We start from the raw sequence: 15,219 nt of genomic DNA on the forward strand, positions 1-15,219 counted from the left end.
TGAGTTGGGTGAAGTTAAGAAGATTAGGCAGTTCAAGCCAGCCAAGTTTCCTTAGGTTAAGGCAATGATGAGTATGGTAGGGAGTTCCAGTTATAAATCTAGCTATGTGATTATAGGCAACGGAGAGCATATTGAGTTCGTGCTTATTGAGGAAAGATAGGATAGGGGAAGCGTACAGAAGGGTAGAGAGAAGATGAGTGCGAGCAATGGTTAGTTTGGCATGAGGGGTCAGAAAATTCTTTATGCGATACATTGAACCGAGTTTTTTATTAACTGTCCTGATGGAATTGCTAATGTGAGTGTCGAATTTCAGCCTGTGATCAATAGTTACTCCTAATAGTTTAGTGTTGGGAACAGGAATAGAAAATTGTTAGGAGATAGAGGTTCATTGCCTAGGGGAGTGGCTGCTGAGGGGAAAAATAGCAGCAACTTGGTTTTTGCAGGATTAAGTAGAAGTTTCAGTTCAGTGAACCAGTTTTCGATTCTGTGAAGCAGTTCTGGGTTTTTATTTGTAGTTGTGAGATGGAGATGTCAGAGCAGATCAGGGTAGAGTCATCTGCATATTGAATACAGGTGGCTTTGGGTATAACTAGGTGAAGATTGTTGATGAAGATTGAGAAAAGGAGGGGACCAAGTATGGAGCCCTGGGGGACACCAATGGTGTTGGGGAGCAGGCCGGATAGCCTGTTTTGCCATTGTACAGCCTGTTGCTTACCAGTGAGGTAGGCTTTGAACCAATTTAGGGCTGGGTTGTCAAGATGTAAGCCTTCCAGGGTTTGGAGGAGAAGCTGATGGTTGACCATGTCGAAAGCTTTCGATAGGTCCAGAAAGAGAGCAGAGGATATGAGTTTATTATTACAGTTATTATTGATTCAGTCAATAAAGTGGAGGAGAACAGTGGTGGTACTGTGATAGGGGCGAAACCTGTGTTGGGAATTAGACAAGAGACTATTAAGGGTAAGGTAGTTCAGGAGTTGTCTGTGAACACACCTCTCCATGATTTTAGCTAGAGGAGACAGGATTGCTATTGGTCTATAGTTGGATGTTTCCGTGGAGGTACCACCTTTGTAGAGAGGGATGATGTATGAGATTTTCCAAATAGATGGGATTGTGGCTTCATTTATAGTTCTGTTGATCAAGATAGATATGGGATAGGAGATAGCGTCTGATGCTATCTGAAGGAATTCCGCTGGGAGGTGATCTGCCGCTAGGGTGGTTGGTCTTAGTTTTTTTAAGAGGGAGCGGATGTAATGGGTAGGTACAGGTTCTAATTTAAAGGGAAGTGGAGTTGAGTCACCAGCGAAATTAGGTGATGAGGAAGTGTTAGTTATCTGGGTGGCTAGAGACTGTATGGTATCTGTAAAAAAGGAGTTAAAGGCGTTGGCAATTTCGACAGGATTTTTCCCTATGAGTTTCTCAGGGGTGGGGGTGGTAGATTTCCCAGGATGGAGGAGGTTCTTAAATCCAGCCCAGAACTTTTTTGGGTTTTTCTGGTGTTTGTCCTGGAGGTGGCAGTAATACTGTTTTTTGTCTTGAACAATGGCTGTTTTAGTCGAGTTTCTGAGTTGTTGGAATTTAATGCGGTCCAGGGGAGTTTTAGTGGCTCTCCATTTGTTCCAGGCCTGGTCACGGAGTTTGATTTTAGTTTTAGTCTCCTTGGTTAGCCAAGGTGCTATACGTTCTTTAGTTCTAATTTGCCGAATGGGGGCGTGATGGTCAAGTATGTTGAGGAAAGTATTATTAAATATTTGAATGTTTTTTTTTTCTGATGCAAACTACATGTTGTTTTGTAAAGTAGTTCTGTATCGTATACAGTCAGATGTGATTTAAATGCAAGGTGTGGTGGCAGTTTTATCAGTAACCAGTGTACATGTTAATGATGTTAAAGTAAAAGAGTATTTTTCGTAATTGAAATATATCTAAGCTTTACAATGTAGGAAAATACAGGGTGGAAAGAAACAAGCTAAAATTAATATAATATTCTGATCTTTGGATGCTGTGGTGATGTAAATGTGTACTGATTATAATATATAATAATTAAAAGATAACTTTCTCTGATTTTATAGAGGTGGATCACTAGATTATTGTTCTTAAACTATAGACAATATTTTAAGCCAAAGGACTTAAAAAGAGAAAATTATGAAGAACATCCAAAAATAGTTCCCTTCTTGCATGTGCAAACTACCTAGCTGGAGTTTTCCACTAGCACCTGGATTTGGAAGAAGGCAAACATTCTCCAAGTGCGGGTAATTAATCATGAGAAGCATGAATTATATGCCCTCAGTAAATTATACAAGGTATGATATAATTAACTTTAAAAGGAATATTGACGGGTAGTTCTATGAAAATAAAGTAAGAAATAATGTTTGAAACTGTAGGAAATGAATAAGCACACAAGCAGATGTCAATACATTCAGTATAACAGTGCACAATTTAGTTTAAATTTAACCAGTGTACTTTTTCTTAATGCTACAATGTAATGGTTTCTGAAAGAATGCAATGCACTTTTCATACCTAGGTGGGCATTGCATGTAACATAACAGATAGCAATCTGTACAAGTTGGAACATAAGCTTGAATGTGCATTAACATAGAATAAGCAACTGATCTTGTTTGCAGGGTAGACTTCCTTTATGGAAAGAGTGTATAGATTTGAGTGCTAGTGCAAGTTAAAAGGGGATGAGGTTTTTTTTTTTTTTTTTTTTTTTTTTTTGTGTATTTACTTTTGTTTTTTTCTTAAGTGGTGTAGTTGAAATGAAAAGTGTGGGAAAATGTGACACTGTTTCAAAAAGAGATGAGAAGCAACTGCATACAAGATCTGCTTGCCAGTTATTAGTGTGTACATGCAAGCTGCATAAGAAATAACTATTTGGGAGTAACACAGACACACACACACACACACACACACACACACACACACATATATATATATATATATATATATATATACTCACACACACACACACACACACACACACACATACGTATATATATTTTTTCTCTTGTTAACAGAGTGGCTGCTTTGTCCATATTAAACTGGAAGGTAAATAGACAAAAAGCATGAAGCACTGAACTGTGTTAAGAAGAGTAGGGTATAAACAGCAATGCTATAAGAGGTGCATCTGGATAAAAATGAACATGTAAACTTGACAAATAAAGGATTTCAGGGTGGACATTTAGCAGAATATCAGGGGACAAAGGAAAAGGGGAGTATTAACACTGATTGTGACAAAGGCCACAGTAGTGATGAGGAAAAAAAGGACAATGGCAGATATGTTAAAAAAAAGATTAAATTAAAAAATGGTAGATTTGTGATAGCAAGGGGTTAATAGCAGGGGAGGAGGACTGATTTTGCATGTATGTGCAAACTATCTAGGGAATATTTATGGGTGGAGATTGGAACATAGCTTGCTATAATAAGGGTGTATTCAGGATCTAGAATGGACTACAATGGAAAACATAACAAGAGAATAGATTTTTGAAGAAATATGAGGATGCTTGGCATTGAAGATGTAAATTCAGTAGAAAAAACTTGGGTAGTATTGACATATTATTTCCCAAGATGTAATAGCTGAGCTGGCGTAGATATAAACTATATTTCACAGGAGCATGTGTATTTAATTGAAAGATTATAGATCTATGCAATAATAAAATCAGATCCTGCACTAGTAACTGCTAAAATAAAGATCCAGGGTAATGATGTAAAAATGAGACATTGGTGCTTCCCTACTTAATTGTTAAAAAGAATTTAAGGAATGAGTAGTGGGTATGACATAAGACTTATTAGGGAAAATGGAAATTACTTCAATGGGTAGCTAGTGAATGAAATAAAATGAAAATGGACTGTAAAATTGGAGTGTTAATAAGTGAAAAGAGAGATGTGATATAAGTACTTGGAATTGTTTAGTACTGACAAATGTTAACATACTGCAAAAGGAGAAGACTCTCACAGAAGAAGAAGAGGAGCAACTGCAGAGCGCTAAAGGAAAAATAAGTGTATTTCGACAATGTGTGAATTTAGAAAGCTTGCTGTTATGCAACTATTTTTTATTATAACTCGAGCACAAAAACGTTTAGCACAGTACTTTAGGTTTATAGAAAAACTTTAGGGAGCATGTGACCAGAAAAATAACCAGAGATTCTGTAGAAGTATTAGAGATATTTCAGAAATTATATGAAAATTTGTATATACATAGGAATGGTGAAACCATGAAAATGCACAGATATATTTATGGAAAACTTAGTTTTGCCAAAGTTAGAGGAAGATGAGGCTTAACTGTTAATGCTAAGGTATGTAGATATGAAATATAAAAATGATGCTGTATAATCAATCAACAGAGAAGTATCTAGGAACAATTGGTATTCATATGGAAATTTAGAAGTTAGGAGGGAAGTGTAACAAAAATCTGCAAGGCTTTGTTTAACAGTATTTCAAAAGTGGTGAGTACCAACATCTTAGAAGAAAAACAGTGGTTTACATTCAGCCACATTTGTGGCGATATCTTTTTGATTTTGGTCCTTATACTGTGTGCACCATTGTTAAACTTTCTCTTGGTGCATCAACATAACTCCTTACTGAAAATGGGCTCTTTCAAATGCAAAAAAGTATAACAGTACTGTATGGTTAAAGATTTGCTTCCAGTTCATATGTTATCCATGGTACTCATTTTCAGATAGATATGGTTATAAGAGATCTGGACACTTATGTGGAATCCCTCTCTCACTCTCATTTGATCACCACATTTCCACCATAGTTTGGAAATCTTCAGTTAATTTCCAAGGGAAAGTCTTCAAGATCAAGTGAAGTCATCCTCCTATAGTTGTCTTCCCTTATAAGATTCATCATTGAATGCAGTGCCTCCTTTGTTATATAAATATTCAAGCATATTGCTCAACTGGAAAGGCCCCAAGGATTTTGAACCAAAAAATTAAAGGCCTTAAATCTTTCAAATATCTTTTTAGATTAGCACAACTCTCCTTATACTTGGTACCTTGCTGATTGCTCTGAGGTGGCCTTTGTCTCACTTTTTGAAATGTGAAACACTGATCATGTTTCAACTCCTATTTCTTCATAAAGCCAGTTGACTCGGAACATAAACCACTGGTTGTCACAATCAGCTATGAGGCGCTAAGGTCAACAGCAATTAGGCTGACTGGAGAGGAAACACTAGAGTTCAAGGAATTACTCAGGGCTCTAGCACCTTAGAAAGAAGAGGAAATAGGTGTAGTTGAAGAACAATGGCAGCACCTCAAAATAGAATGCGTGAGGACTACAGAACAGATATGTGGCCAAGCCAGGCGTGGAAGCAAGGTACATAAGGGATGCTAGTGGAGGAATGCAGAAGTAAAGGAAGTAATCTAAAGAAAGAAAGGAGTTCAATAAAATGTGGGAGATATAAAATACTGTCCAGGCTAAGAAGGAATACTAGTTGGCTTTCAAAGAGGCTGAGAGAGGAATTGCAATAGCAAAGAGCAAGGCATTAGGGGCACTCTACCAACTTCTGGAAAGTGACCCAGTACATGCCACAAAAACTCTATCAGGTTGCAAGGCAAAGACATAAAGATAATGAAGATAAGCAGACACCCTTTCTAAGGGATGCCAGCAACCACCTACTCGCCCGTCCACAAGACATCAAAGGCTGATTGAAAGAGTACTTCACCAGCTTCTAAATGAAGAAATCCCCCCAGCAGCTGTACTGCCCTAGACACAGCTTATAATAAAAGAAGGGGAAGAGCCCACAGTAGAAGAAGCAAGAACAGCATTAAGGAAAATTAAGTGAGGGAAAGTAGCAGGGAAAGATGAGGTCAAACAAATCTGACCAAGATGTTGTCTGAGATAGGGGAGAAATGGCTCCTGAGGGTACTCCTGGATGTATAGAGAGAAAGTCGTATCCCAGATGACTGGAGAATAAGTACTGTATACTTATGCCGGTGTACAAGAACAAATGGGACATCCACAACTGCAGACAGTACAGAGGTATCAAACTCCTGTCACTCTCCATGAAAGTTCTGCAGAGGGTGATTGACACTTGAATAAACACAGTAGTAGAAAGTAAGCTGGGAGATGAGTTGTTCAGATTTAGGTCAGAATTCAGTACAACCAACCCGATATGTGCAGTGATGCAGATAGTTGAGAAGAAACTAGCGATGAAGAAAGAGTCCAGCTGGGCATTCCTAGACTTGGAGAACGCATATGACAAGGTCCAAGAAGGATGATTTGGACAGTCCTGTGATGGTTCAAAGTCCCAGAAACACTGACAGAATTAGTGCATGCTATGTAAAAGGGCCTAATGACGCAAGTACAAACAATGTTCAGACTCAGATGGTTTCCCAGTGGGAGATGGTGTGCATCAGGATCTGAACCTACCACTGTTCATACATGTGAACTACAAAGCAAACAGGTTGGATGGGACAGATCAAAGTTGCTGTATGCAGATGATGCAACATTACAGATGGACTCTGAGCAAGAAGTTTAGCAAAGGACAGGGGAATGGAATTTCAAACTAAAGGGACATGGGATGAAACTTGAGTACAGATAAAACAATGTAATGGCAGCAAGTGGGAGAAATCAGAAGAAGACGAAAATTGAGATAGAAAGGAAAATAGTTGAACAAGTAAACAGCTTCAAGTGTCTGGGAGGGGTGTTTGAGGAGAAGGGAAGTCCGAATGAGGAGGTCAGAGCTAGAATCGGTGGGGCTGCAGCCAACTTCCACAGTGTGTCAAAGACACAGTGTATGACAGAGGAATGCCAAAGAAGCTTAAAAGTAAGGTGCACAAAGCAGTGGTGTGATCAACACTGTAGGTTCATAGGTATTTACTAGGCTAATGGCCACAAGGACCTATTTAAGCCTAGCCATGCATCCCAAATCTCTGACAAGTTCTGGTACCCTATATAAGTGTAAGCAGAGGCTTGAGAGATGAATCACTCACAGGCTGCCTGTGTCTATTAGAGACGTAGGTGCCAAACCAGGGATGAATTTCCTGTTGTCTATCCCAGTTGTACAAGTTACACTTGGATTGGGTTAGGGAGGAACTCTGCTTCGCATAGACAGTTAGCCTGTTCCAGAAAAGCGGCAGTCTCCGGGATACATACCTGTCTGTCCAGGATGTCCTATTTATATCACAGATAAGGTACATGTCTTTAGAATGGATAATTCTGGAGTTGTTTGTTTTGTAGATAGGCATGAGGTCCATTGGGTTGGTGTCTTACAACACTTTGTATGCAAGCCATAGATCACCACCAACAGCCTGTAGGATGCAGAATGCAGGAATAGGGCCTTAAGGTGGTGTGCATAGAACATACTACTTAAGCAGTGTATTCTTTTAGTGAGGAACCTCTGTGGATGTTCCAATTGTTGGAATTGCTGGTTAGGTACATACTAAAGGGCGCATTGTACTCAATGATAGGTCTGATGAATGCTGAATACAGTGAAACAATGGCTTCCTTGGACTTAGATGACATAGCTTTGTTTATAAGTTGCACAACATAGAATAATTTCCTCACTTCTGTAGACATGTGCTGGTCAAAGGCTATATTACTGTGTCCCCACGTCCCTGACTAATGAGTCATTTCTTAGGAGTGTGTTGTTAGTATGAAAGTTACTAGGAGTGTCTGCATTTTTTGGCATTTAGTTTTAGTCCATGGCTCTGACCCCAGTTTATCTGTGTCAACCCTTCCTGGAGAACATTTGTGTCAGTGTGGGATTCTATGCCACTCCTAATTTGCAATCATCTGCAAATTTAGTCAGCCAAAGGCCATTGACTTCAGAACTTTTAAGTGTGTCTACTTAAAGGTGTATTTGGCTTTGTATTTTATGGCTCCCGTGATTGCTTACCTAGTACTGTTCCTATGTTCCTATGAATTATGGGGATATGTGTGTGTGTGTGTGTGTGTGTGTGTGTGTGTGTGTGTGTGTGTGTGTGTGTGTGTGTGTAACTTGATCAAAAGGTGGGTTAGTTGATAGCTTTCCTGTCAACTTAATTTGGTCAACAGAGAAGCTGATTGACATCTGTGAGTGATCACTATAATAGAATTGGGGAATATGCCCTTTCCCCATTGGTATGTGATATTGGAGTTGGAATATTTTATTTAAGAACTACAGGTGGTGGAGGTTGCCCCCTGAAAAAAATGTTTCTTTGGCATTGCATGCTCCAAGGCTATTTCTTGGAACATGCTCTTTGCTTTGCTGGTCAATGTTCCATTGTCAGTTTTTTGTTGTCAACCTTTTGTATATTGATAAACTGAAAAATATGGTTATTTTCAGTATAGTCACATATTTTATTTATATATATATATATATATATGTGTGTGTGTGTGTGTGTGTGTGTGTGTGTGTGTGTGTTTGTGTAATATATATATATATCCAATACATCATACATAGTATATACACATATATGTACTGCTGTAACATCGAACCACAAATTAACAAGACCAAGTATAACATCAAACCACTTCTTTGCAAAACACAGAAAAAAGTTCACAAAACATATTTTTTTCAGCAGGGCCTTCTACACTCCCTACCAATTAAATTTCCCAACTCTGAGATTGCACTGCCCTGAGGAATGGGTAATTTCACTGATCCGTGCCATACTGCAATCTTACAAAGAAAAAGCTAGTAATGTTTGAGCAACTGCATTTCAATGGGATGTACCAGCTTTTTCTGTTTTTGACAGAGTGCTTTTTCTATCCAAGAAGAGTATCCCATTTATATCTGCCCAGATACGTAAACAGATAGATGCACACACATACACACACACACACACACACACACACACACACATACACACACACGCACACACACAAATGCATGCATATCTGTATGTGTTTGTGAGAGTGCATGCAGCACACATGTATCTGTTTGCATATCTGTAAGTACTCCTAAATTAATATTTTGTAAATTGTATTAAATTAGTTGTACTCATAACAAATTCCAGTGCTGTGCTGAAAATAACTATGAAGAATTTCTGTATCAAAGGAGAACATGTTGGCTTATATTTACAAATGCAACTAGTCAAATTGTGAGTAATAACTGTGAAAATGAAAGTGACATACTGTAATCTTCTGACTGGTGAAAAAAGTTCTTATCAATTAAGGGGAGAATAAAAAAATATGATGGCAATTACATACTGAACACATATTTTACAAAATATCTTGTGTATTCTTAAACCCAAAATACTGCTTGGAAATGAGCCATCTGTTTAAAACATTGTTTCACTGACAGACATGGAGTATGGCTTGAAAATATTAAAAGGAATTAATAACTAATAATCTGCAATAAAGTCAGATGCATAGTCTGTTTCAAATAGTCACTGGAATTAACATTGGGTTTTTTTTTGAGGCTCCTAAAGAAAATTAGGCTGAAACTGCTTGAGTTATAGTTACAGAAATGGATTAAAACAAAGATTATTTACAAGCAATTCATAATGTACTAAAGTTATTGATGGTCTGTCTAAGCAAGAATCATTTTACTTTGGGAATTTATTCAAATATAAAGTACCACACCGAAAATTGAGTTACTTTGGCTTCTCTGTTTTTATTAAAAGTATTCAAATTAATATCTAATGTGATGTTCAAGAATTCCAGACCTTTACAAAAGGCACAAAATAGCTTGCAATCTGCAGAAATATAAATATGACAGTTTGTGATCCTGTGACAGCATGTATGTGGAGTTTGAATGAAGGATTCCTTCCTGTGGCTGCTGCAATGTGGTAGCTCAACAATGGATGGGAATATGAACGTATCCGCCCTGTTCCTTTATCTGATGTAGAGATCTGGTGAACGATGCTCAGTGGTACTACTTTGGAATATGTCACAAATCTGCCAGTGCCTTGTATGCCCAGATTCAGGCTTAGTGGTTTGAAAACTTTTACTCACCTCCATCCTGTTCACACAAAGGGGGGGGGGGTGATGCAGTTTGTACTTTTATATGAATCTTTTTATGCTGCATAACATCCTTCTGCTTACATGGAAAAGTACTAAGGAGGTGTACATTGAGCTGTTTATATGGATTTACTTAGTTTCACTTAAGCAGTAATGCAACCTGTTTGATGAGTTTCTTCACTGCCACATTGGAGAGACTGTGAGTACATGGGGGGTAGTTACTGTAGAATGTTCTGATATTCTGATCATGATGCTGATTTTAAACATGTTACTGCATGCGGTGAGTACCCCACATGTCTCCTTTTTATAGCCGAGATGGCCACTAGCCATACAGTGTACACAGAATGACCATGAACTGAGATTCATGTGTGTAGCCTTGGAAACATCATAACTATGATTTTACATTGTGGGTGGCACAGATGTGCAATTGTTAGCAGTGCTGCCTTACAGGACTATGTTCTTCAGTTTAATTCTTGGCTGGGATGCATTCCATGGAGTATGCATGGTCTGTATGTTCTGAAAGTCTGTTATGGTACTCAGTGGGTGAAAGGCACAAAAAGTAATCCAGAATAGGGTCACATCCCATCTCATGAGAAAGGCGCAAACACATACACAAACACAGTCTTCAGCTAATTTGAAGGAAACCACCAATTCAGCAGTTGCACATTTTTAGAAAAGTGGGAAGAAAGGGATATATAAATAGTACTCAGCAGGTAATTACAGGGGGTCATAATATGCCTAGTCATATACACCCTTTAACCAGCCAAACTTAAATGTTCTTGCCATCCTTTCCAAGCATGTAATAGTGCCTACCTCCCAAATTAAGCAAGGCTATACCTGATAATGTGTATAATACATTTATTGAAGAAACTGGAGCAACTGGTGACTACCACAAGGAACATACAGAATGTGTATACTCCATGGAATGCACCACAGCCAAGAGTTTCTTCTTGCCAGAATACAACTGCTCAAAGCATAATATGTTTAATTGTAAAATGTGGTGGATAGGGTGCAGAATTTGAGTAATTTCTTCTTTTGAAACCCAAGTGCATGAATCAGTGAAATTAATGCACAGTGTTTCATCACAGAAGGGAAATATATATATATATATATATATATATATATATATATATTTGATTTCTTTGTTCAAATACCAAATGTGCTTTTTGTCTGAGTAAGAGAGACCCTGGAGATGATTATAATAAGGGGCACGTGGTATGGGGCTGCAGTTGCCCAAATGTAGGGGAAACCCTTCTTCCCAAAGGAAACATTAATTTTAAAGTGTCTAATCACAATTTTCTATAGCTAAGGAGGTGCATTCCCCATTTTTGGGAGATACAGAAAGGTATATGAATGGATGAGCAGGCTGACATCCATGTATATTTTGTCCTATAAAAGCAGGTTAGAGTGGTATCAGGGAATGGAACTCTGAAAATTAGAATTATCCTGTTTTACTGTTTTTAAATGGGGAGTAGTGAAATTAAAGTAAACTTTATTTATTTTCACATTCTGCTTTGGCATTAAGAAGCAACTGTTTTTGACATTCTGTTTATCTAGTCTTGGTGCAGACTTTTACCGTGAAGCCATAGAACACTGTAGAAGTTACAATGCTCGCCTCTGTGCAGAGCGCAGTATGCGGCTGCCATTTCTTGACTCCCAGACTGGTGTTGCACAGAACAACTGCTACATCTGGATGGAAAAGATTCACCGTGGCCCAGGTAAGCTAAAAAAATGTAACAGCGGTTATGTTCACTATTGTTAGCTCCATTCAAATAAGTCGTAGATATTGAAGTATTTCATGTGTTGGGCTCAAATGTATTATAATCAGAGATAGTAACTAAGGTAAATTTCAAAAATTGATTTTAGAGAATGTATGAGCAATTTGCCTAGGAAAATGTTTTAACTATATTTTACTTTTAGTAAAGACAATACATTATGTAAACATATAAATCAGAATTACATTATTCATTTTCTTTTGCAGCACTTTTAATGTGTTCAGAATTGACTCCGTCTGCAATTCATATGGAGTTACATGTATCGGTAGCATATCTAAGTATGACTGTAAACTATTTTTTATGAGGCCCATTGCTCCTACAACTATTAGAACTGTCTGGGTGTCCTTCTTCTACATTGCCCTCATTTCTGCCCGCAAATTGTTTTATTTTATGAATTTGTGTCTCTCTCTGCATAATGCACTGTGGTTACTGGATGTAGCAATTTCAATGATCACTGCTACTTTTGTCTTCTTCTCATGGACTACTATATCTGGTTTTCTTGCATCTGTTTTTTGAACTGTTGGTAATGGGTGAGCCCATATAATATAACCTTCATCATATTCTGTAATGCTTTGTGGCTCATGTTTGCAAAGCTTCTCAGCTACTTTAGTATTGTCATGTTTGCACAATCCCCATGCAACAGTATTGCCACATTATTATGCCTTTCAGTATACAAGCCTTCTGCCATTAGTGTATCACACCCAGCAGCAAGATGCGTGACCGTTCTACAAAATCTGCATTTGTCTGTTTCTCTGACATGTTCAATGGACTTTGTAAACCAATGTGTACGTAATTGACTATCCTGGGCTGCTAATATTAACCTTTCATCTTTTGGTTTAAATTCACCTCTCCTTAACCATTCCTACATCAGATCCTGATTGACATTGTTCCAGGAGTTTTCTGTACTTAAAACTATATTTATGCCTTTTCCACATTTCTTGCCTTCTCATCTGATCCTTCGTGCCTTTTCCACATTTCTTGCCTTCTCATCTGATCCTTCAATTTATATTCTTTCTGTTTTTGGCACATTCATTTGCTGCCTGAATTTTGTGTACTTCTGGTTTGTTTTCCATTCCTGCATGAAACCAATATGCTGCTACTAAACTAAGCATGGAAGTCATTTTAGACTTGTTCTCCTCATGTTTTAAAACTTTCACTATGTTTGGATCTTGTGAGGTCAGAAAATTTGTATGTAGTCCTATGATTGCAGATCTGTACATCTGATCAATTTTGAAAAAGCCCATACCTCCTTCAGAATGGGGAATATATGATCTTGGTATTCACTGATTTTTATAAATCATTTGATAAACATGAAACATTTTTCTTGTTTTCCTGTCTGATACCAATACCTTTTGGGGCCAGTTAATCACCCCCAAACTAGGGGCTGTGTGTAACTGGATCTAGGACTATTGAATGAAAGTTCAATAGTCCGAATCCAAAATAACCGAACATACTTTAATGAAAGCACTTTCACCAAAAAAGCGCTTTCGTTAAACTGTGTTAGGAAAAAAAAACACTAAATCTTCATTTATGGAGGGGACAAGCCCCCCCTGCACCCCCGTACTTTTATATTCTCACTCCAAGGTTGCACTGCAGTGGGGAAAAGGGAAATTTCCCTTAACCGCACCGTAGTGCGACCAGCACAATGAGCATACTTATCCGAAAGTGCTGCTTTGGTGAACAACACTTTCGGTTAAGTAGGTTCAGTGATTTCTGCTTCAGCAGAAAGTGCCGTCTGGGATCTGTAAGGATCCATGTAACTATGTTTATTATGTATAAGATAACTCTGTCAGTGTGCTTTGCACTGTAGAACACATTTAGATTTGCAGCAAACACATTAGTGCTTCATTATCTGTACACTGTAACACGGTGCAAAACCACCCAAGCTGTATGATTTCTGTTTTTTTATCCTTTGTTTGGGCTTTTTGTCACTATTTAAGTTATTGATATAAGAGTCTGAACTGCAGCACAAGGGTTATCATAGTTGGAATAAAGTGTTTTGCCAGTTTTTCTTACTCTGTGCTTTTCATTAATAAAGAATTGCCCACCTTGGACGTGTCTTGATTTAAAGTTGCTTAACAGGATAGTAAGCAAGCATTCTTTCAGAATCAGTCATCTTACTTGTAATAGCATGTTTAGTCCAGTACTTTGCTTTGAATGTAAACTGTTTTTGAATACATCCCAGCATTTGTTTTATTTATTTACAATGGAATGGTATCACAAAACAACAATTTTATAACAAGAATATGATCTCAGATTTCTCACTGTTTAGTGGGCATTACTTATATTTCTGTAACATGTTTTTCTGTAAATAAATAAGCAAATCCCAACTAGCAGAAATCTCCAATGCACAAATTCAGATATGTTTCATGGAATCCCAGAACAGTGAATTTGTGAAACAAGGCCTAGCATAAGTAGGTAGGATTTCGGCACTGTTTACCAGTCTACTAAATACGATGATGTCTTATTTCAATCAACAGAGTGTGAACAAATATTGTTTGACATTGGACACTACACTTTAAAAAATTCTCTCTACCATGTGGTCTTTAAACACAAATCTATAATGTATCATAAGAAATGTGTTTCTTAATTAAGACCGAGATTAGGTAATTGTACGCACCCTCAACAAGGACAAACAATATTTTTGAAAGTAGCAGGATTTTTCTAATGGATACTGCGCAGAGCTGGTAGGGAATCCTTTTCCTACTGCTTAGTGGTGAGTTCATTCAACTCGTGTGCTGAGGAATTACCTCAGAATCTGTTTGCTATTACTGAACTCAGTGTAATGTTCATCTTGTGAAGAACATGTTCCTCCCTTGAGCCAGCTAAGCAACAATAAATGCTGGAGTTCATAGACAAGTAGGATATAGGCTCATACTTTCATGGATGGTTACCAGCTAATGGCCCTAGAGCCCTTTCAAGCCTATCCATATTTATCCTGAGTTGCCCCAATTGTCAGTAGTTAGGTGAGTGAAGTTCGCAGAAGTAAAGGTCTATGGTAGTCAATACCAAATTCTGCTGTCCATGAGGGACATGGGTTCCACCCTAGGAATAAATTTGCAATCACCTGTCCTTTGATCTAGGCTGTGTTTGAACAGGGTCAAGAAGGGGCTGTGTTTCACGTGAAATGGAAGCTTACTCCAGAGAAATGGCAGTCTCTAGGAGATGTATCTGTTTCTTCAGCATGACCTGTTCATGTCAGAGGCTAGGTTAGGATCCCTGCAGTGAGTGAACCCTCCTGTAGTTTGAGTAACGAATGTGTAGCATTTCCATCAGGACTGGGTCAGAGACTGCCTGTAAGCCAGGTACAGGTCACCTCATGTAGGAGACAGAATACAGTGACAGGGCTTTCAGTCTTTCTGTGTAAGACTTGTTTTGTGTACCCTTTGATTTTTTGGTGAGAAATCCCAGTGGTCTCTCTCTTTATTGCAGGTGTCTGGGGAGGTACATGCAAAAGGGAGTATTGTACTCCATTACTGGTCTCATGAGGGCTGACTGTAATGGAATTATATAACATCCTTAGATCTAGATGTGATGCCTTTACTTATAAGATGTGCCACATAGA

The 15,219-nt window shown here is 38.1% G+C and overlaps 1 protein-coding gene across 9 annotated transcripts in view; it reads left to right on the forward strand.

Moving 5' to 3' along the window:
- DPF1 (double PHD fingers 1) overlaps positions 1 to 15,219 on the forward strand; it is a 1,255,311-nt gene that overhangs the window by 34,847 nt on the left and 1,205,245 nt on the right. For all 9 annotated transcript variants that reach the window (XM_044080027.1, XM_044079637.1, XM_044080109.1 and 6 more), the window contains exon 2: positions 11,437 to 11,597. In XM_044080027.1, the coding sequence (XP_043935962.1) occupies positions 11,437 to 11,597 (161 nt within the window). The remainder of the gene's footprint in view (positions 1 to 11,436; positions 11,598 to 15,219) is intronic.

The sequence above is a fragment of the Protopterus annectens genome, chromosome 1.part0 (assembly GCF_019279795.1).
Source record: "Protopterus annectens isolate FY-2018-M chromosome 1.part0, PAN1.0, whole genome shotgun sequence".
Lineage (NCBI taxonomy): Eukaryota > Metazoa > Chordata > Ceratodontiformes > Protopteridae > Protopterus > Protopterus annectens.